Source organism: Hypanus sabinus, chromosome 5 (assembly GCF_030144855.1).
Source record: "Hypanus sabinus isolate sHypSab1 chromosome 5, sHypSab1.hap1, whole genome shotgun sequence".
Lineage (NCBI taxonomy): Eukaryota > Metazoa > Chordata > Chondrichthyes > Myliobatiformes > Dasyatidae > Hypanus > Hypanus sabinus.
Window position 1 is genome coordinate 113824650 of NC_082710.1, and position 23650 is coordinate 113848299.

Below are 23650 nucleotides of genomic sequence, written 5' to 3' on the forward strand. Positions count from 1 at the left end.
TTTAACATATGAGAGGCATTTTGCAGCTTTGGGCCTGGACTCACTGGAGCTTAGAAGAATGTGGTGGGGATCTCTTTGAACCTGCTGAATGTTGAAAGAACTAGATAGGGTGGATGTGAGAGGATGTTTCCTATGGTGGCATATCCAGAACTAGAGGACACAGCCTCAGAATTGAGGGGTGGCCTTTTAAAACAGAGGTAAGGAGCAATTCTTTTAGCCAGAGAGTAGTGAATCTGTGGAATGCTCTGCCACCGACTGCAGTGGATGCCAAGTTCATGGGTATATTTAAGGCAGAAGTTGATGGTTTCCTGATCAGTCAGGGCATCAAAGGGATATGGCAAGAAAACAGGTGTATGGGGTTGAGTGGGATCTGGGATTCAGCCCAACACTTGATGGGCTGAGTGGCCTAATTCTGCTCCTATACCTTATGGTCTTACCATTAGGTTCTTTGACCAGAGGGGATAACTTCTCTCAACTTCACGTTCCCCATTACTAAACAGTTACAGTAACCTATCGACACTTTCAAGGAATCTTCAGCTCATGTTCTCGACATTTATTGCTTAGTTATTTATTATTATTATTATTAATTCTTTTTCTTTTATATCTGCACAGTTTTTTGTCTTTTGCACATTGGTTGCTTGTCTGCCCTGTGGGGTATGTTCTTTCATTGATTCTGTTATGTTTCTTGGACTTACTGAGTGTGTGAACAAGAAAACAAATCTTAGGGTTGTATATCATGGCATATACAACATGTACTTCGATAATAAATTTACCTTGAACTTTGTTGCTGGTGTTGACCTTGAACAGAATAGTAGTAGGTACAGCCCAGTCCATCAGAGGTAAAGCCCTCCCCCACCACTGCGCACCTCTACAAGAAGAGCTGTCGCAAGAAAGCAGCATCCATCCGCAAGGACCCCCATCATCAAGGCTATGCTCTCTTCTTGCCACTACCATCGATAAGGAGGTACAAGAGCCTCAGCACTCACGTCCCCAGGTTCCAGATCATTTATTACCCATCAATCATTAAGCTCTTGAACAACAGGGGATAACTTCACTCACCCCAACTCTGAACCGATTTCACAACCCATGGACTCAGTTTCAAGAACTCTACAACACATGATCTCAAATACATTCTATTTATTTATTTTGTCTGTTTGTTTATTTATTTAATTTTCTTTTTGTATTTACACAATTTGTTGTCTTTTGAACATTGGTTTGCCCTTATTTGTTTGTGTGCAGTTTTTCACTGATGCTATTGAACTTCTTTGTACCTACTATGATTGCCAGCAAGAAAATGAATCTCAGGGTATCATATGGTGACTTACGTACTTTGGTAACAAACTTACTTTGAACTTTGAACTCTGGCTACCAATTATACGGAATTTTGGCTGTCTCTTACACAGAATTTCACAGACTATGTTAAACAATGATAGAAAGAAGTTTGTTTCCCCCATTTACCTGAATGATTCTCTTAATGGTTTTCTCCTTTTTCTTTATTCTTGTCATCAAGCTGCCATGTTCTAATTTGATTTCCTTATTTAATTGCAAGCAACTTAAGAACGAATTATTTATGTTTTCCCTTTTTCACTTGTCTTTGGTTTATAGATAATTACTGGAGACTCCTCTTTTCATGAATACAATCATAACATTCATATTTGAACAGCTCTATCCCATAGCAATGAACTATGGGATATTACTGCAACCTGTGTTTTGGATATCATTCCAACAAACACTTACTTTGCAGAAAACTTATTTTTAATCTGAACTTTGAAGTTGGTGTTGTTCTGTGTTGTGTGTTATTGAGTTGAACATTATGTATATGCCGTGTTGGTACTGCAATATGTGGAGACGCTTGCAGGCTGCCCCCAGCACACCTTTGGGTGTGTTGATTGTTAACGTCAATGATGCATTTCACTGTATGTTTCGATGTACATGTGATAAATAAATCTGAATGTGAAGCTGAATCTGAGAGAGGGTGAGTTCGAAGGAAATGTGTAAGGTGGGTACGTGGAATTCACTTCCGAGGGTGGTGGTGGAGGCAAATATAATAGAGGCATTCATCTTTCTTTTTCAATCTTTTTATTAAATTTCATATATAAAAAAAAACAACACAAAATAATGAATAGATTACAGATTCAATAAACTTGAGATTACATTAGTAATAGGATAATAATATCCTATTAAAACATCCATCAACAAAAGGTACATAAATCAATCAAGTCTATATAAATATATATGAAAAAAAAACAAAAATAATCGTCGAAAAAAGAAGAAAAAAAAAATTAAAATTATATATAAGAAAAAATATATATTGAAAAAAAATACTAAACTAAAACTAACATGGGCAATAATAGCACTTTATAAATATATAAAGGTGTCAAGAAAAGAACTCCAGAACTCCATACCTGAACAAGTATAAGTAGAGAAAAGGATCTGAAATAAGCCAAATTAATTCATATGAAAGTGTCGAATAAATGGTCCCCAGGTTTCTTCAAATTTAATTGAAGAATCAAAGATAGTGCTTCTGATTTTTTCCAAACTCAGATAAGAAATAGTTTGGGAGAACCACTGAAATGTAGTAGGAGGATTTACTTCTTTCCAGTTTTGTAATATAGACCTTCTGGCAATTAATGTTACAAAGGCAATCATTCGTCTGATTGAAGGGGAAAGCTGATTGCCATCTTCATTTGGTATACCGAAAATTGCAGTAATAAAATGGGGTTGTAAATCGATATTCCATACTGAGGAAATGACATCAAAAATGTCCTTCCAATAGTTATGTAAAGTGGGACATGTCCAAAACATGTGAGTCAATGAAGCCACTTCTAAGTGACATCTGTCACATTGAGGATTAATATGCGAATAAAATCGGGCAAGTTTATCTTTAGACATATAAGCTCTATGTACAATTTTAAATTGTATTAAAGCATGTTTAGCACAAATAGAGGAGGAATTAACCATTTGTAAAATTTTTTCCCATTTATCTGTTGATATATTACATCGAAGTTCTTTTTCCCATTCTTGTCTAATTCTATCCGATATTTCTGGCTGTATCTTCATAATCATGTTATAAATAAAAGCTACTAATCCCTTCTGACAAGGATTAAAAGTAAAAATCAAATCTGAAAAATCCGATGGAGTTGAGTTAGGAAAAGATGGAAGAATTTTATGTAAGAAATTTCTAATTTGTAAGTATCTAAAAAAATTAGATTTAGGTAATTCAAATTTGTTGGATAGTTGATCAAAAGACATCAAAGTACCTTCAAAAAAAAGATCACGAAAACATTTTATACCTTTCCTTTTCCATATACTAAAAGCTTGATCTGTCAATGAAGGTTTAAAAAAAAAATTACATAAAATAGGGCTGTCCAGAGCAAAGTTTTTCAGATTAAAGAATTTGCGAAATTGAAACCAAATTCGTAGTGTATGTTTAACAACAGGGTTAGATATCTGTTTATTGAATTTGGCTAAATCAATAGGAAGAAAAGAACCAAGAACGGAAAATATAGAATATCCCTTAACCTCACTACATTCCAAATTTACCCACTGTGGGCACACAGGTGAATCCAAATCTAGTTTCCAGTACATTAGGTTACGAATATTATTCGCCCAATAATAAAATCTAAAGTTAGGTAAAGCTAGACCACCATCTTTTTTAGACTTTTGTAATTGCCTTTTGCTTAACCTAGGATTTTTATTTTGCCACACAAATGAGGAAATTTTTGAATCAATATTATCAAAAAAAGATTTAGGAATAAAAATTGGTAAAGCTTGGAATAAATATAAAAATTTCGGTAAAATCATCATTTTAATAGCATTAATCCGACCAACTAATGATAAAAATAAGGGAGACCATCTAGTAGTAAGTTGCTGAATTTGATGAAGCATAGGTAAAAAATTCAGTCCAAATAAATCTTTATATTTCTTGGTGATTTTTATACCTAAATAGATAAAGTTATCAGTAACAACTTTAAATGGCATCCTATCACTCAATAAAGTTTGCGCGTTTAAAGGGAATAACTCACTCTTATCTAAGTTTAACTTATAACCAGAAAAGCTACCAAATTGAGCCAACAAGGATAAAATAGCAGGAATAGACCTACTAGGATTAGAAATATATAACAACAAATCATCAGCATAAAGCGATAATTTGTATAACTTCTCATTACGGGTAATACCAAAAATATTAGGAGACTCACGAATAGCAATAGCTAAAGGTTCTAATGCAATATTAAATAATAAAGGACTTAAAGGACAACCTTGTCTCGTACCACGAGATAATTGAAAAAAAGAGGATCTATAATTATTTGTAAGAACAGAAGCAACAGGTTTATAATATATTAATTTAATCCATGATATAAAATTAGGACTAAAATTAAAGTTTCTCAATGCATTAAATAAATATGTCCATTCAACTCTATCAAAGGCTTTTTCAGCATCTAATGAGATAACACATTCTGGGGTTGTAGGTGATGAAGTATAAATTATGTTAATCAATTTTCTAATATTAAAAAAGGAATATCGATTCCTAATAAAACCAGTTTGATCTTCTGAAATAATCTGTGGTAATACCTTTTCTAATCTAATGGCTAAAATTTTTGTAAGAATCTTAGAGTCTACATTTAATAATGATATAGGGCGATAAGATGCACATAAGGTAGGATCTTTATCTTTTTTAAGAATTAAAGAGATAGTAGCTTCATAAAACGATTGAGGTAGTCTCTTCTTAACAAATGCATCATTAAAGATTTCACATAGCCAAGGAGAAAGCAATAAAGAAAAAGTTTTAAAAAATTCTACAATAAAACCATCAGGACCAGGAGCTTTCCCTGAATTCATTGATGAGATAGCCTCTCTTATTTCATCCATAGAAATAGGAGCATCAAACAAGCTACAATCTTCATCTATCAGTTTAGGAATATTCAAATTATTAAAAAAATTATCCATCGTAAACCGGTCACCGTCAAATTCTGATTGATATAAAGATTTATAAAAATCTTGAAAAGTGTTATTGATTTCTTTATAATCAGTAGTTAAATTACCGTCTTGTTTACGAATTTTAATAATTTGTCGCTTAGTCGAAATAGCTTTTAATTGATTAGCTAACAATTTACCAGTTCGATCACTATGAATATAAAATTGAGCCCTAGTCTTAATTAATTGATTCTCAATTGAAGAAGATAATAATAAACTATGTTCCATTTGAAGCTCAACTCTCTTCTTATAAAGTTCTTTGGTAGGAGTAACGGAATAAATCTTATCAATTTCTTTAATTTTATCCACCAATAAAGCTATATCTGAATATCTTTGTTTTCTTTTACCAGCGGAATATGAAATAATTTGTCCACGAATAAAAGCCTTGAAAGAGTCCCAAAGTATTCCTTTATCAATCTCTTCATTATAGTTTGTTGAAAAAAATAAGTCAATTTGTTGTTTTATGAAGGTAATAAATTCTGGATCTTGAAGTAAAGTAGCATTAAGTCTCCAAGATCTAGTATTGATAGAAGAATCCGAAATCTTGATAGATAACTTCAAAGGCGCATGATCCGAAATAGCAATAGAATCGTATTTACAATCAATAACATCTGTTAATAAACGATGATCAATAAGAAAGTAATCAATTCTAGAATAACTATGATATACATGTGAAAAAAATGAAAATTCTTTATCTTTAGGGTTCAAAAACCGCCATATTTCAGTAATTCCAGAATCAACCATAAAAGAATTAATAAGTAAAGCTGATCTATTCGGAAGAGTTCGAATAGGTTTAGATCTATCCATCGAAGGATTCAAACAACAATTAAAGTCTCCACCCATAATCAACATATATTCATTCAAATTAGGAAGAGAAGTAAATAAACGTTTAAAAAATTCAGGACAATCAAAGTTTGGAGCATAAATATTAACTAAAACAACTTTCCGATTAAAAAGTGAACCAGTTATCAACAAAAATCTACCCTGTGGATCAGAAATAATTTCATAATGTGTAAACGAAATTGAGGCATCTATAAAAATAGACACACCCCTAATTTTAGCGGTACAATTTGAGTGAAATTGTTGTCCTTTCCAGAACCTAAAAAAACGTTGATTATCCTCCCTCCTAATGTGGGTCTCCTGTGCAAAAATAATATTAGCGTTCAATCTATGGAATACTTTAAATATTTTTTTACGTTTAATCGGATGATTTAAACCATTAGTATTCCACGAGATAAAGTTAATAGATTTATCCATCATACCAATATTAATTGTGTGTATCATAAAAGGTTAAAAAGACACATAACCCACAATTTAGGAAGAAGGAAAATTGATTCAGGAGCAACCGGAGATCCTGACACCTCAACAATATTAACAATTTAAAGTCAGCCCATAAACTAAAAGCAAAAAAATAAAAAGCAAAAGCATGAAAAAAGATCCCTCCCCCCTCCCCCCACCCTTTGAAAGAAAGCCAAGCGGCAGGCGCATAAACTAATACTAATATTACCCCCATTTCAAGATGGCAGCTCCATAAGAAAATTTTTTAAGAAAAAACTATATAACACCCCAATTAAAATATAGAGTTGCAAAAAAAAAAAATATATATATATACCTACATATATATATATACACATACACATACACACCCATATCAGACAAATCAAAAAAAAACTAATATAGTAAAACCAGAAAAATCATTAATAAAAAAAAATGCACATTAAAGTTTAAAAATGTGATACACCTTTAAAAAAGAAATTCCATATTCAGATACAAAGATGACGTTTCACAAGCCAAGACTTATGGGAAGAAGAAACGACATTTTGAGAAAGCCATATTACAAAATATGAATATAAATTCAGCAATCTAATAAGAAAATATAGTAAAAAAGTTATCAAAATAGAATTTTTTTTTTAAAAAAAAAGATTTAATAGACACTACAACATATATAAAAAAAAACTAAAGAAAAAGAATTCAAAACCTTTGTTCCATTTCTAAATACAGGCAAGCAAATAAACGCTTATAAAAAGTAAAGACTTATGGGAAGAAGAAACGACATTTTGAAAAAATAATTCATTATTACAAAATACAAACGTGTATAAAAAAAGGATATTATAAAAATTAAAACAGCATCTATAAGCAATAATAATAGTAGTAAAAAAAAAAAGACCCAGACCCATAGTTCAAAATAAAAAGTTATAACCCAACTTCCAGGGTTAAAACTTAAAATGAAATGACATCCTCTCTCCAAAAAAAAATCTTCAATGTAACTCATAGTTCAAGTTGCACTAGAGGATCGATATTCTTCAACAAATTTCTTCGCTTCTTCAGGAGTGTTAAAAAAGTGTAGACTGTTGTCGGGCAGCACCATTCTAAGCTTCGCTGGATACATTAAAGCTTGTTTAAATCCAATCGAATGAATCTCTGCCATCACTGGTTTAAAAGCGATCCTGGCTTTCATTACTTCATACGAGTAGTCTTCAACTATTCGAAATGAATAATTTCTGTAGGAGATCATACCTTTTTTACGAGCTAATCGAATTAGAAGCTCTTTCTCACGAGGATAATGAAGGCGAACAATCACCGCTCGTGGTTTATCAGACACAGACGAAAACCTCGCAACTCTATGAGCGCGGTCAATAACAGGTTCATTTTTCAAACCTTCACCACCGAAAATTTCCCACAGTAATTTAGAGAAAAATTCAGTTAAATCACCGGACTCAACTTTTTCGGGAATTCCGATGATGCGCAAATTCTGTCTGCGAGAACGATTTTCAAGATCAGTAATTTTAAACTTGTACTGATCTAAAGTTTTAGCAGTCGACTCTATCTTCTTCTCTAACACTTCAATTGTACGTGCTTTTTCACAAATTGATTGTTCAAGAGTCGTGATCTTATTTCCATGCTGTTGAACCTCTAATGCCTGCGACTGAAACTTAGTTTCAAGCGATTTAACAACTCCTTCAAGATCGGATATTTTCGAAGTAATCCTCCTTTCCAAACTTAACAGTTTACTGTCCAATTTACCTTCTAGTCTGCCTTCCAGAGCCGCAAATTTAGCATCCAGTTTATTGTCCAATTTACTTTCCATACCCGCAAATTTAACATCCAGTTTAATGTCCAAAAGACCAGAAATTGCGTCGATGGATACAGGATCCTTAGCCGATTTCTTACTTGTAGCCATTTTAGGTTTGACAAGATTAGATCAACTATTATTTTAGGAAAAAAGGGTCAATCAAAGGTAGCAACTCATATGATTAAGTTCGAAAAGATCTAATTAAAGGGTGATTATAGTTAAAAAAATAAAGAGCGCCTAAAAGGCAGATGCTTACGTCGCCATCTTGAAACTCCACCCCCCCAATAGAGGCATTCATGAGGGTCTTAGATAAGCACATGACTATGCAGGAAATGGAAGGATAAGGACAGTGAGTAGGCAGAATAGATGAGTTTTGATAAGTTTAATTCTATGTTTAATTAGTTCAGCCAAAGCAACATGGGCCTCAGGGCCTGTTCATCTACTATACAGCTTGACGCACTAAGATTGCACTTTTACTTTCTACGTCACTGTCATGTTCCTTCCACAAGGCAGAGTGATCAGTGTATGCAATTTGATCCTGATCATCAGAAGTGAAGGAATCACTAATGCACCATTCTGAGTGTGTCTGAACAGCTTGTACTGTCAATGTGCATTTTCACTGCTTCCAAATGCCTCTGATGATCAGGGACATTGAGAACCAATTAAACAATGAAAATTATTAATAAAGATTGAAATAATAATCTATACAAACTACAGTAAACATAAGAAAAATAACTTGTAGCGTTATGTTAAAAGAGTACAAATTACTCACCTTACCTTTTTACTGAGAGTCAGCAACCCCATTCATATAAAGGGGCGTCAAAGGTCTCAAAGGTACATTTAATGTCAGAGAAATGTGTACAAAATACATCCTGAAATGCTTTTTCTTTGCAAACATCCATAAAAACAGAGGAGAGCCCCAAAGAATGAATGACAGTTAAATGTTAGAACCCCAAAGCTTCCCCCCGCCATGCACAAACAGCAGCAAAGCAATGATCCCCCTCTCCCCACGAGCAAAAAATGCATCAGTGTCCCCCAGCGAGCACTCAAGCGTGCAGCAAAGCATCAATAAAGACACAGACTTGCAGTACCCCAAAGACCACTCGTTCACCCGGTAATTCGACATACCACAGGCTCTCTCTCTCTCTCCCTAATAAGGGAAAAAGAGGCGTCTCTGCTTCACAGCCTGGACACGTTAGCCTTGGCTGGGATAATGAAGAGGGGCCAAGCAGACTTTGTAGATGGCCTCTGAGCTCAGAGCATTCTGGAATAGTGAATCTAGGAATGGGTCAGGAGGTCAAATGCACCATATCTGATTTCCAGAATGGTGTTGGGTGTGGAAGAACGGAATGTGATAACGCACAGACTGCAGGAATCCAAGGTTCCTTTGGATTTATCAGCCAGCCATCAGAACAATCTGGCTCAGTGACTATAACTAGCAACACTTTGTTGAAAGAAGAAAAGGCATAATGGTACAAAGTTCAGAAACTTTGAAGTTTGAATGTTCCGAAACTTATTAGAAGTAAACAAAGTGATCATTCTTGTTTAGTCATCAAGTTCACAGCAGGGAAATAATTGGCTTGCAAAGCCGGAAGCAATATTATGTTAAGCGTGTGGAAATAAACAACAATTGAACACATTACAATGCATAAACATGCTTCTACTTTTGATTTTGTATTTGGTAATGTTTGGCTTCATTTTGTAACATATCTCCTAACATATATCATCAGTTCCTACCACACAGTGCTTCACGTGCCTTGGAATTAAAACAATGCAGTGACATGCAGAAACAATTAAATGTATCCCGTGTCCATGCGTGTGTGAGGACTCATGAGATGGCATGTCAGGTTACAGCTTTGCAAGATGTTCATAAGAGCACTCTTGGGGTATTGTGCTCCGCTGTGGTTACATAGCGAGAGGAAGGATTTCATTAAGCTGGAAAAGTTGCCGAAAATATTCACAAAGATGTTGCCAAAGGCTGGTTGGCTTGAGTTTCAAGAAGTGACTATATAGGTTGGGATTGTTTTCCCTGCACACCGGAGACTGAGGGGTAACCTTACAGAGGAATACATAATCACTAAGGGCATAAATAGGTGAATAGTCATGGTCTTTTTTCAGACTTCGGGGAGTCTAAAACTGGAGTTTAGATGAGAGGGGAAAGATTTAAAGAGGATCCTGAGTGGAACATGCTATGAGAGGTCAAGGCACAATTACAATGTTTAAAAGACACTTGGACAGATACGTAGATGGGAAGGGGTTTGAGGGATGTGGGCCAAACACAGGCAAATGTGATAAGGTTCTTAAGGAACATTAATGAATTGGGCTGAAGGTGCCTGTTTCTGTGCAGTATAACTTTATGACTCTTTCACTCTAATCTCCTATAAATGGCTTCACATATCCCTCACTCCATCATTGCTATCAATCAAGAGGATCAATCCTGGTTTAATAGTGCAGAAGTACATGCCAGGACATTTGAGAATGCCAAACACTGAAGTGCCAATCTGGTAAAACTGAAAAAAACACAAGAGATTCTGCAGATGATGGAAATCTTGAACACCGCACACAAAATACTGGAGATGCTTAATAAGTTAGGCAGCATCTATGGAAGGGAATAAACAATCAACATTTCAAGCCAAGAACCTTCATGAGGACTGAAAAAGGAGGCAGAAGCCAAATTAAGAAAATGGAGGCTCTGAAGAGATACAAATTAGAAGACGATAGGTGAAGCCAGGTGAAGGGGAAGTTGGGTGGTTTGGGAAGGTGGGGGTGGGGTGAAGTAAGAAGCTGAAAGAGGTTTGCTGGAGGAGACAAAGGGATGAAGAAGAAGGAATCTAATAGGAGAGGACAGTGGACCATAGAAGAAAGTGAAGGAGGAAGGAACCACAGGAATGTCATGGCCATGTGAGGAGAGAGAAGGGATGAGAGGATAATCTGAATGGGGAAAGGAAAAAGGGAGAAGGAAGGAGTAGGTAAGGACTACCGGAAGTTACAGAAATTGATGTTCAAGATCTGGTTGGTGGCTACCCAGATGGTACACAAGACATTGCTCCGCCAATTTGAGATTTGGCCTCATCATGGTGGTAGAGGAGCAACATGTCAGAATGGGAATAGGTGGTTGAATTGAAATGGATAACCACTGGGATATTGACTTTTAAGATGGTACAGAGTGAAGGTATTTAACAAAACAGTTCCCCAAATTACAATTGGTCTCACTAATGTAGGGGAAGCTGCACAGGGAACACCTGATACAATAAATGATTCCAACACATTCACAAGCAGAGTGTCACCTCACATGGAAAGGACTGTTTGGGACTCTGAATGGTGGTGAAGGAGGAGGTTCTAGTGGCAGGTCTTGCATTTGTCATGCTTGCTGAGGTACATGACAGGAGGGAGATCAATGGGGAACGATGGGTGGCCGAGAGATTCACTATGTAAGTCAGTTTACGTGCATCATCACTGAACTGACCTTGTTGGCTTGGAAACATAAGAACATAAGAAATAGGAGGAGGAGTCGGCCATCTGGTCCATCGAACCTGCTCCACCATTCAATAAGATCTGGCCATAGACTCATCTCCACCCACCTGCCTTTTTCCCCATAACCCTTAATCCACCGACTATGCAAAAATCTATCCAACTTTGTTTTAAATATATTTACTCAGGTAGCCTCCACTGCTTTATTGGGCAGAGAACTCCACAGATTCACCACTCTTTGAGAAAAGCGGTTCCTCCTCACTTCTGTCCCAAATCTACTCCCCAAAATCTTGAGGCTATGCCCCCTAGTTCTAGTGTCACCTATCAGTGGACACAACTTCCCTGCCTCTATCTTACTTTTCCCTTTCATAATTTTATATGTTTCTATAAGATCGCCTCCCATCCTTCTGAATTCCAGTGAGTACAGTCCCAGGCGACTCAATCTCTCCTCATAGTCTAACCCCTCACCTCTGGGATCAACCTGGTGAACCTCCTCTGCACTGACTCCAAAGCCAGTATATCCTTCCTCAAGTAAGGAGACCAGAATTGTACACAATACTCAAGGTGCGGCCTCACCAAGTACCCTGTAGAGTTGCAGCATAACCCCCTGCTCTTAAGTTCAATCCCTCTAGCAATGAAGGCCAACATTTCATTTGCCTCCTTGATAGCCTGCTGCACCTGCAAACCAACCTTTTGTGATTCATGCACAAGCACTCACAGGTCCTTCTGCACTGCAGCCTGCTGCAGTCTTTTACCATTTAAATAATAATCTGATCTTCTATTTTTCCCTTCTAAATGGATAACCTTGATTTACCAACATTGTGCTCCATCCAGCAGACCTTTGCCCTCTCACTTAACCTATCTATATCTCTCTGCAGACTTTCTGTATCTTCTGCACATTTAGCTTTTTCACTCAACTTAGTATCATCAGCAAAGTTAGAAGCACTACACTTGGTCCCCTCTTCCAGATAGTTAATGTATATCGTGAACAGTTGCAGGCCCAGCACTGATCCCTGTGGCACACCACTCACCACTGATTGCCAACCAGAGAAACACCCAAGTATCCCATCTCTCTGTTTTTTACTGGCTAACCAATCCTCTATCCTTGCTAATACATCACCCCAAACTCTATGCATCCTTATCTTATGGATACCTTTAATGAGGCACCTTATCAAATCCAAGTAAATAACGTCCATCTGTTCCCCTCTATCCTCTGTGCTCATTATATCCTCAAAGATCTTTAGTAAGTTTTTCAAACAGGAGCTGCCTTTGCGAAGGGTTTTGGCCTGAAATGTTGACTGTACTTTTTTCCATAGATGCTGCCTGGCCTGCTGAGTTCCTCCAGCATTTTGTGCGACTTTCTGAATCTATGCTGCATCTGCCTGATGGATCCAATTCTTTCCAGATAGCTTGCTATTTCTTCTTTAATGATAACTTCAAGCATTTTCCCAACTACAGACATTAAACTAACTGGCCTATAGTTGCCTGCCTTTTGCCTACATCCTTTTTTGAACAGTAGTGTGACACTCACCCTCTAAAAAAAAATCCATTGGGATCCAGAGAATTTTGGTAAATTATCACCAAAGCCTCTACTACAACTTCAGCCATTTTTACAGTACCCTGGGATACATTCCATCAGGTCCAGGGGACTTGTCTATCTTCAGGCCCACTATTTTGTTCAGCACTACCTTACACTGGGTAATAAACTTTCTACAGCCAACTGGGTCACCAGAGTATCTGCCTGGTGGAGAAATGCTCGGTTCAGGTCTGGAATGCCACTAATGCCAAGGAAATAGTGGCATTGGAGGATGTGTTGATGCTGAATGTAGTGATGTCCTGGCACAGAGCTGCTGAGTCGTTGCAGAGAGAGCAGTAATGGCTACAACCTGGTTCTGACTGTTGCGATTTGCTGAACCATCATTGCAAGTGCTGGCACCCGTCCTTCCAACCTGAACTGGGATTGCTGCTCTGAGATTAGTTGTCACACTGCGAGATCCATTCCTCCCAATGCAGCCTCCACTGACTTGAAGTTCTCCTCTACCTGACCCACAAAATTAGGAGCCGATTTCAACTGTTCTCTCTCCTCTGGGTCCATTGTGATGGTCAGGTCTTGCTGACACGAGGTTAGTGATGGCCCAAGAACAGAGGGAGAGACAGAGATATGGAATGAACAGTTTAGTGAGTCTAAATAAGAACTGCACAGAACAAAAGGAAAACAGTAAATGCTAGGCCAACAGGGCCATTAACTAAACACTAACCAAAAGCTAATGCTGTCACTGTGGCTTGAAAACTGTAATCTGCAGCTAAGCAAGTACTGCTCTTTTAACAGCATCAATCTAAATCACTAACCAGGGAGCATTGTCATCACTCTGACAGACTGAAACAAAAAGAAGGGAGAAACACAATTACAAAGAAATCCCAGTTGGCGGGAATATGTGCATTCGCACATGCAGGAATTGCATCTTCTTTCAGCTGTCCTCCTTCATGAGCACCTAGACTCTGTGGGACAGCCCCTAGTTGTGACAGATGGACCTCCTTGCTTTCTTTACATTTATTAAGTGGTCTTGCTCCGCAAGCCCTCTCCTTACATTCCTCCTCTGGCACTTGGAGAGTGGAGACATACAAGTCTTAATAGGTTGAATGGTCTAACTCTACTCCCATGTCTTATGATATAGAGTCATGAACTAAACTCCTTAATCCATTTGGCCCCACTGTAGCGGTGTGCTACACGCAGCGCTAAAATTACGACACGGAGTCGGTAACTGCAGTCGAAGGAAAAAACTTTATTCGAAACCTTCAGCCTCACTTTTAAGCCTCCCTCAACCTGCCCCCCATGGCGCAGAGGCTCCAAAGCTCTGTGCTCGCAAACCCCCGTAGGCTATCTAATTGTGAGTCGGTTCGGATGTGCCAGGAAATGGGTCGCCACACTACCCCAATTTACATATGATCTTTGTAACAACGCAGTGATTATTATTCCCACAGTTTTGTATCGTAATCTCTTAACTGTAACTCCCCAAATTCTCAGCAGAATGTCTGCCTGTTCCTATTAATGGAATTAGTTCATATGCAGCCCATGACAATTGGATCCTCCCTCTCCTTCCTCCTTTTATAAACTTTTTTAGCAGATTCATGATGCTCTTAGCTCTTAAGTTTTTGGGATGCCTGGTCATATCTGCAGAGTATAGTATTTATCCCATGAATATACTGCAATATTAACAGTAGAAAACCAGCAAGTTTAAAAATCTGGTAAATTTTAGCTCAAGGAACACAAGAAGACACAAATGCTGCAAACAACAGATGTAGACTAGACTGTTGTGGAATTGCACTCTTTGTCTGGACTGACAGGGAACTTGGATTTAGAGAAGACTGATAATGAAAGGTACAAACACATGGGATGGGTAAAATAAATACAGTTTGATAGTAGGTCATTAATGGATTTATACAGCCAAGAAAAAGATTTGCACACTCCCTGAAAGGGAATGAACCCACTCTAAGTAGTCTTCAAGGAAATATTAATGTACAAGTCTGAGAAGGATTTTCCACTACCTGGGAAGGGAAACCAGTTTAGAAAAATAATGACAAAGGAAAAGCAAGACATACAGTATGTTGGAAATCTGAAACTTAAAAAGAAACATGTGAAGAATGAGTTACAGACACTTGGATCATCAAAGACAAAGTCAACATAGAATTCTGTTAAGGAAAAGGTGTTCGAAAAATCTACAGAAGTTTTAGAGCTGCAGCTGATAGAATTGATAAGAGAAAATTTCTCTATGTGATGTATTTGGATTTTCAGAAACCGTTTGATGAATGCTGCATAAGCGATCAGTATGTAAATTTGCTGTGCATTGTATTGGGGGATAGACTGTATTAGCATAAATTGAAAATTAGCTGACAGCAGGAATCAGAAATTTGTATAAATACATCTTTCTCTCTGTGGGTGGCAGTTGGGGTCTGCAGGGATTTATGTTGCAGCTAGTTGTATTATGTTTCAATAATTTGGATAAAGAAACAAATAATACCACTTTGAAGTTTGTCAATGGCCCAACATTAGGTGGAATTGTGAACTATGCAGAGCATGCAAAAATACTTCAAGGTGACATGGACTGAGTGAGCAAAAACTTGGTAGGTTCAGTATAACATGGCTACATTGCGAAATTATCCACTCTTATAGGAAAGTGATGCATTAAGTAACCATTGTTAAATTGGGAAATGATGATATACAAAAAAAAAACCCATTCTTCTGTACCAGTCACTGAATGCAACTTACAACTGTAGTAAGCAGTGATGAAAGAAAAGGCATGTTGGCCATCATAGCAAGAGGATTTGAGTACTGGAGCCAAGATCTCTCCTTATTTGGTAATCCTGCCATCCCATAAATCAGTCACTGCACTCCAGCTATGGCAAATATAGTCCTTCTTGTCTTTATTAACTATGAAAAACAAAACTGAAAAACACATGCTCCAAAAAGAAGTTGCTATAAAATCCTTTTTATAGCACAGTTCACAATTGGAGGGGAAGAGGCTGGGGTATAATGAAGGGAATGTGTAAGGCTGGACATCAGTAGGTGGTTTGAGGCTAATAGGTGGGTAGAAAGATTTGGGACTGACCTCAGGTTAGTACAGGGGTTGGTTAGGCAAGTTGGCATTTACGTTGGGATGAGGATTGGCAAAAGGTTTAGGGTGAGGATTTGCAGTCAGGCAGTTTCCAGTCAGTACAGGGAACCAGTAATGGGAGGTATTGATCATTAATATTCTGGGATGGTCAGATGCCAGAGGATGAAATGCTGGGTTGGTTTATAATTGGAAGTGGATTTGTGTAAGGGTCAGCAGATTATTTGGTGACGGAACACATTCAGCAATAAATTAGTGATTATTGGAGCAGGGTCAACAAATTGAGGGAAGCAAGGCAAATATCACCGAGGAGAAAGGAATTGGAGACCACAAACACAAGGGGTTGTTGAAGGCTGGATAAATATCTTACTCAAAGGGGATCTACCTGAGGTAGGTTCCTAAAGTCAGTATCCCACCTGCTCTGAAAGGTTGCTTTTTATTGGCATATGAGCATTCCTGACAAAGAATGTGAAAGCCTGACTGTATGGGTGGGCTGTGAATGGAATAGTGCTACCAATGTGTATGATAATCCTACATTCAATACTGTATTTGCTGTATTATGTTGCGTGCCACTGGGTATATCTGTGTTTCAGCTTGTATCAGTGGTGAAGAGGAATCGTAATTTCAGGTAAGCTCTGATTTTCAATTACAGTATATTTTCATAGAAATCAACCACAATAAGTCATACCGCATCATCAAATTTATAGACCAACAGGTCATCAGCATCTGTGAAGCAAGAAACATAGGGGAGCTGTCCTTTATTCACAATCTGCGGATGGAAGTGAAGGATTGCCAAGGATGTTGGCCTCATCAACCCTTGGTCTACATGAGCATGATAGGCAGTGTTCAGAGATCCCATTTTGTCCTGGTCTCAAGTTTTCTAAGGCACTCTTATGTTCTGCTATGCTGGTTTTCAATGCTCTTCCAGTCTCACCAATATATACTTCTTGGCATGGTGATAGAGGCATGGAATACACAATTGCCTAACACAGTCCTTTAGGTTTTCTAGGTACCACTTTGCTAAAACTTTTTCTAATTGCACCCTCACTTTTTGCTATTAACTGGATACCATACTTTTTGGCAAATTTGACTTAGATTTTTAATTAGGCTACCACTGTATGGCACAATAACCATTATATCAGGAGGGCAGTTCAAACTAACCAATCAGGAATAGGCAAATCATATCCCGCCAATCAGGATTGAACATTAGCCCCACCCATGCCCTGCTCACTCGAGAGGGTATATGAGGAAGTGTCTCTAGGTGCATTTGTTATTTGACTAGCTTGTGTCTGAGGAAGATGGTTGGGTTTACTGAGGAGATGTTGCAATCACTATCTGTAAGCATGTGACTGTTAGGTCCAAAGGATAGCATGGATAGATTTTCACCTTTCATCCTTGCCCTATGACCTCTGGTTGTAGTCCCAATCAGCCTTAGTGGAAAAAGCCTGCTTACATTAACCCATCTCTACCCTTCATGATATTGTTTAAATCACAGGCTTAGAAAGAAAGATCTGACTATTATTGTCATCTCCATTTTTGGAACTATGTTCTCACACCAAACAAACCCACCCAAGTTCATTAATATCAGGAAACCACAAATTGAGGTTGCACTTCAAGATGTATTTTACAACTATAAGTTGTTATGCGGGTTATATATCTAAAGATCTCAGGATTGATATCATAAATGCATCATGATGTGATTTTCATGTAAGTTTGGGCAGCAATATCTGAGAAAGTGCTCCATTGAACAGACTTTGTAAATGCTGTTGGTTGTAAGCTAACTGAGCAGCATCCAAAAAAATTGCTTTCTTACTTACTTTGTTTAAGACCATAAGGCATAGGAGCAGAATTTGGATATTTCCATCACAGAAAACAAATAACTAATAACATTTACTCAATTAGGCAGCCAGCGGTGTTGTGGCATCTGCTCTACAATTTGAGGTTAGTAGTCTTGGGTTCGAAACTGGCTGCTCGTTGTATGCTTTCCATCTGTGCTGGGTCGAGCATTGGCCTCATAGAACAGACAGAAAATACTAAAGAGGTGGCAAGGTTGCTGCCTGGTGTGCCACAAGGGCCAAAAAGGAACAACAATTTACTTAATTGCTTTGAAATGAGATGTTTGAGGCCTGGAAATTAAATTTGAATTTCTGACTCTTGTATTTATTTGTGCCAATTTAACCATGAGAATGCATAAACTTGACTTGCCTGTCCAGCCTAATTTTTTGAGATGTCTGCATCAAAGCCATTTTCCTTTATTCTGATGGATCCAGTCATCTGAATGTTTTTAAATGTGATGTTTTATCAACTAAAATAAGGTTTTTTTCTGCAGACCAGCTAAATTTTCTTGCGTGATAACTCTGGTGAAAAATACTAATCTTTTTCTGGTAATAATGGAATTCCAATTATGGAAGTCACATTCCTGCTTTAACTTATACCCCAGGGCCAGACTATGTAACAGTTTCTTCCCCCAAGCTATCAGACTCAATACCCAGCGCCTGGACTGACATCTTGGCCTACTCTCCTGTTTATTATTTATTGTAATGCCTGCACTGTTTTGTGTAGTTTATGCAGTCCTGGGTAGGTCTGTATTCTAGTGTAGTTGTTGTGTTTTTTTTCTCTGTGTTGTTTTTTTACATAGTTCAGTCTAGTTTTTGTACTGTGTCATGTATCACCATGGTCCTGAAAAATGTTGTCTCATTTTCACTACGTACTGTACCAGCAGTTATGGTCGAATTGACAATAAAAGTGACTTGGCTTGACTTGCTGATACAATGGAAGATGAATTGTCTCTCAGAAAGTAATCCCATGACCTCCTTTTTCAGAATGTCATCTGATATGACAGAGCTGCATTAAAAGCTTGTTCCATAGCTGTAAGGTCGAACCAATGTTGATGCTATGGAGTTTTATGTCAAAAACAATGGAAGTCTGATCTTTTTCAATTGAAATATTAAGAATATTTCTACTTGCTCTGCTAACAATCAAAATTCACAAGAACCAAACCAAGATGCAACATCATGATGGATTCCTCGTTTGAAGTATTGGGACTCTGAACCCAATCAGGTAGATCTCATTGGACCAACGCCTATGCATAATCAACACTTTGAATCTACACATCTGCACTCTCCTCTTCCTTGGAATGCAGAGGAATGATTCCATTTGGTCTCTACACTGCCGACTAGATGTTGGGCAGCATAATGCAGAAACTCTACTGCTACAGTGCTCTGGCACAGTTTGACAAAAGGAATGCAGAGCATTCAGAGATGTTTGTCTATCTTAAAATGGAAACAATTCATTTTACAGGATTAATATTAATAAAAAATCTCAAAATAAATAGAAAATTAAAAGCACAGAAGAGAATGACTAAAACATAAAACATAATTTTTTCCCTCTTAGATGCTTTGTTTGAAATCTCCATTGAAATCAATGTGGTTTCAGATTCCATCTGTACTTGGTCTGACTGAAACAGGATTCAAACACAATAACTGTGAAAGTCTAGAGGGACTGGCAGACTCTCTGTGAAGTCCAAATGTGGAATCAGCTGATAGGATCTGTCAGTGAATCTCAGACTCACACCTTACTCCAGTTCCAGAGCTGCCCATTGCAATCAGGAAGATTCAGGTTTATAAATGAGCATGTGATAGGAAATGCTTTTATAAAGGGTCACATCAAAGAAACAAAGAGTTCATTCAGACTTGAATCTAAATTGACCTTTGTCTTCTAACAGAAACCCTAGTTTATCTTTGGATACCCATAAATACTTAAAACATACAAAATATGTAATGTTCCACTAATTGAGGATTATGGGCAGGCTATTAAGGGTAATTACTGAGAGAACGGTGTAATTTACTAATCCTGAACCTAACTCAGAAATCAACAAGCTGGTGTGATTACAATGTGATGAAAATATCTGGTATAAATTTCCTGTAGCAACATAACATTCAGTAACCATGAATAATTTTTCATTGCACATTTTTCTTGGAAATAATCCAAATTTAGCTGCACTACCTTAGTCAATTAATTATACCAGGCATATTGCTCAGTTTCCCACAAGCAGAATTGCTTTGGATATATCTGCATCAGGTGATCTGTAAGTCATGGGTAATCCTAAGTAATATTTTGAGTTAAATGTATTTGGTATGAATTCGTTAAATGAAGGATGGTATACTAACTACTATATTAATGGAATGGACGAGCATCAGAAATGATGGCCAGGTGAAATCAAGGTTGTCAATATATATTCTGGCTGAAATGTAAAACGTGGCACCTCCAGGAAAAGACAAGGCAAAAACAAAGCTACCGAGGGGAAAATAAAAGTTATTTTAAAAAAACATGAAAACATAATGATACTTAGTATTCTTCAACTACCCAGTTGAAGACTGGACTTTCAGTTATAATTCAATAATGAAATAAGGTAACTGTAGCTCTTGATCATCCTTTCAGTAAATTTCTGAGGAAGTTTGTGAAATATAATATGAATTTGACACCTGTGACCTCATTCATTTTTGAAATATGGTAGCTGGAATTTATTTAACCTTTTATACCACCCTAGCAGCACTCATTGATTTACTTTTATTTTATGATCTATTTCATTGGATGGATGTAGTTCAATAGGTATTACCAGTCTCTGCATCCACAAATAACCTCAGTTTTGTCCCAGGTCTGAAAGTGAGCTTTCTGTCTAATGAAATTCAAAGAATAATAAAAGCCACAGTGGTTTAAGTACCCACAGTTACTGAAAACTGAATTACTGAGTTGGAGGCTTATCATCATAGTCCCGATTTTATTGTAGGAAACAGAAAGAGAAGTGACAGGTGAATGATAATGTTTTGCTGAGAAGCAAAATAATTGAAACTTATCATTTCCAAATCCCCATTGAAATTGAAGGGACCTTGGAACCAGCATCAGATGTGGTGATGCAGAATCAGTGAGGTCATACCCAGATTTCCCAATATAATGCGAGAGAATCCTTGCAAATCTGTAGCCTGCGGTTGGAGTTCTTGTGAACAATCTGACAGTTTCAGCCTTACAATGTAGTCATTAAGTCCTAAGCTTCTGTTTTCGAGAGAATATGTATTTTACTGCAGTTTAACTGTCTGAATTTGAACAAGAGCTCCCCTATGATGACCAGGTTCAAACACAATCTTATCATGTTATCCAGGATCATGCCAAGGAATCCTTGGATATGTATTTGTGAAAGCAAAGCAAGGACTAACACAGGACCAAAACCCTGACTGCGTCAAAGCAGAATTTCAATGTTATCTGCTTAAAGATCCTCATGACAATACCAAAATCTTTTTAAGTCCACATGTGAGCCTTGCAAAAATTTCTTCAATGATGATCTCTTCCTCTAGTTAGAAACTAATTTTTCTGATAGTCTATTGAGCTAGTATTCTGATGACAACACTAAAAATGACTCAAATGCAAGCTATTGTTGCACTTGAGATGGTGGGATTAACAGGACAAATTGATTGTCATATTTGTCAGTCTTAGGCACACCCTCCATCATACAAGGTGGAATATACCACATTTCATGAGTCATTTGTACTCCTCTCATCTGAATTCCTCCTCAGTTGTTCTAAAGAAATAACATCAGTACTCTGATATCTTCCTTCTTCCAAAACATAAAGATAATATGTGGTTGGCTATAATGAACACAGACTCACCCTTACATCCCAACACATTGTTATCCAGGTAACTTGAGCTTTGGTTTCCAATCTTTTTTTCTCTTTGGGAAGGTACTTTGTATTTACCTATGACATGCCTTTAACGTGACCCATTGATATATTTTAAGCTAATTTGCTCATAGAAAGTTCCATTTTATCCTTATCAGATTCTTTCCTGTAAAAGCAAAGAAACTGTGCATACTGGGAACACTCACCAGATAGCCTTCCTGTACATAAGAGGATTAATTTTGAATTAGTCCTGTTCATCTTTATTACTAATATAAATCTCATGATACAATGATCATTGCTCCATGAGTATTCTCGTATGTATTTGCCCCAACTCATTCCATAGAATCAGATAAGACGATGTTTTACTGTGTGAGCTGTAAACTGCTTATGACAGATTTCATGAATTCCTCCCCTTCTCTGCATTTATTTTAATTATTTCAATCAATACTCCAGTGAAGAAATCTTTCTCCCTGTCTTCCAGTCTCCCATGAAATACCACCACTAATGGTAGAGTTCTTAACTCTAACCAAATGGATTCTGCCTTCCATGCTTCATTCTGTCATTCCATCACTAATAGTAACATTATTCAGCAATGCAGCCCTCTCATTTTTCTACCTTCTCTAAGCATCTTATTTTCAGTAATATTAAGTGTTCAATCTGTACTTTGCTAATTTATGTTTTAGTTATCACTACTACATCATAGCCCCATGCAGCTATATGTGCCTAGAGTTTACCAAGCATATTCAATGGTTAGTGATTTATACACATGCACTTGAAAGAGTCTTTCTCTTCCCTGTGATCTGTTAGCCTTTTTTTCCCCAATACTTTATTGCTTCCTACCCAAGAACTATTTAACTATCCCACACACTTGTATACTTCATTATTCTTTTCTATCATAACATGCAGGTGTCTATTACCCTTGCAATTTAGTCCAACATCTTCCCAACCACATAGAACTTCCTCAGAAGAACATTGATTTCAGTTTGTATTTTGGTTCAAAATCCATGCTGAACATATCTCTCCAGTCCAGTCAGAGAATTTTAAAAAATATATTGTAAAACCATCATGGTTTTACATTGTATTTTTTAATGCCTGGGATCTCGTTTCTAGCTCCTAGATTCCTCTCAATGTGGGAAATAGTAATTAATATATTTTAGACAAAAGGCTGTCAACCGCCTTCTAGTGCAATGAAAAGAATGGGATCATTGCATCATGCAAATGCTAGGAGTATTAGATCTAATGATCTCTTGAGTATAATTTTTCTGGTCTAATTATTGGCTCAAATTCTGCTTGCATTTTACTTTTGTAGTAGCTGCTATATTGGGAGGAGAAAATGAAAAAAAAACCTTTAATTTCATTTGGGGTGAAGTTCACGTTTAATTTCATTCTTTGCAGGTAGAATACAATTTTTCATTTGGTGGTGCTTCAACATGGTTTGCAACAAATATGTTTCCTTCATTATAAGTTTGCTACATTACAGATTTACTCGAGAAGCCAGGAGAAGAGGAAGTTGGTGAGCAGATCAGTTCTAATTGCTGCAGTATATATTGTGAAGCTAATTCAGAATGCACACTGGAAAAAAAGTGTGGAACATTAACTAGCTTTTGTTCGCTCTTTTGATTCAGTGATTTCAGTTACTTTGGTTGTTTCTTCAACTTCCACTCAAATATCCAGTGCATCATTATTTTATTACCTGCTATGTGAGTATGAGATTGCAGGGTATCTGTCAACTTGGAGTCTGTACTGTTGATGGAAAGGAAAAAAAAGTTCTTAAAACTTAAAAATAACATCATGGTTAAATTTATCAGAGGAATTTTATTGGCAGGAATTGTTAATTTTATTCTTATTTA

The 23650-nt window shown here is 37.1% G+C and overlaps 1 protein-coding gene and 1 long non-coding RNA gene across 3 annotated transcripts in view; one reads left to right on the top strand and one right to left on the bottom strand.

The window, feature by feature from the left end:
* Positions 1–23650, top strand: part of LOC132394342 (uncharacterized) — a 121555-nt gene that overhangs the window by 17161 nt on the left and 80744 nt on the right. The gene's annotated exons all lie outside the window — the stretch shown is intronic.
* Positions 23311–23650, bottom strand: part of LOC132394341 (glypican-5-like) — an 855183-nt gene continuing 854843 nt past the window's right edge. The window contains exon 9 of one of the 2 annotated variants that reach the window (XM_059970368.1): positions 23311–23543. In XM_059970368.1, coding sequence (XP_059826351.1) covers positions 23435–23543 — 109 coding nt within the window. In that variant the 3' untranslated portion in view covers positions 23311–23434. The remainder of the gene's footprint in view (positions 23544–23650) is intronic. The other variant, XM_059970369.1, reaches the window with a different exon arrangement.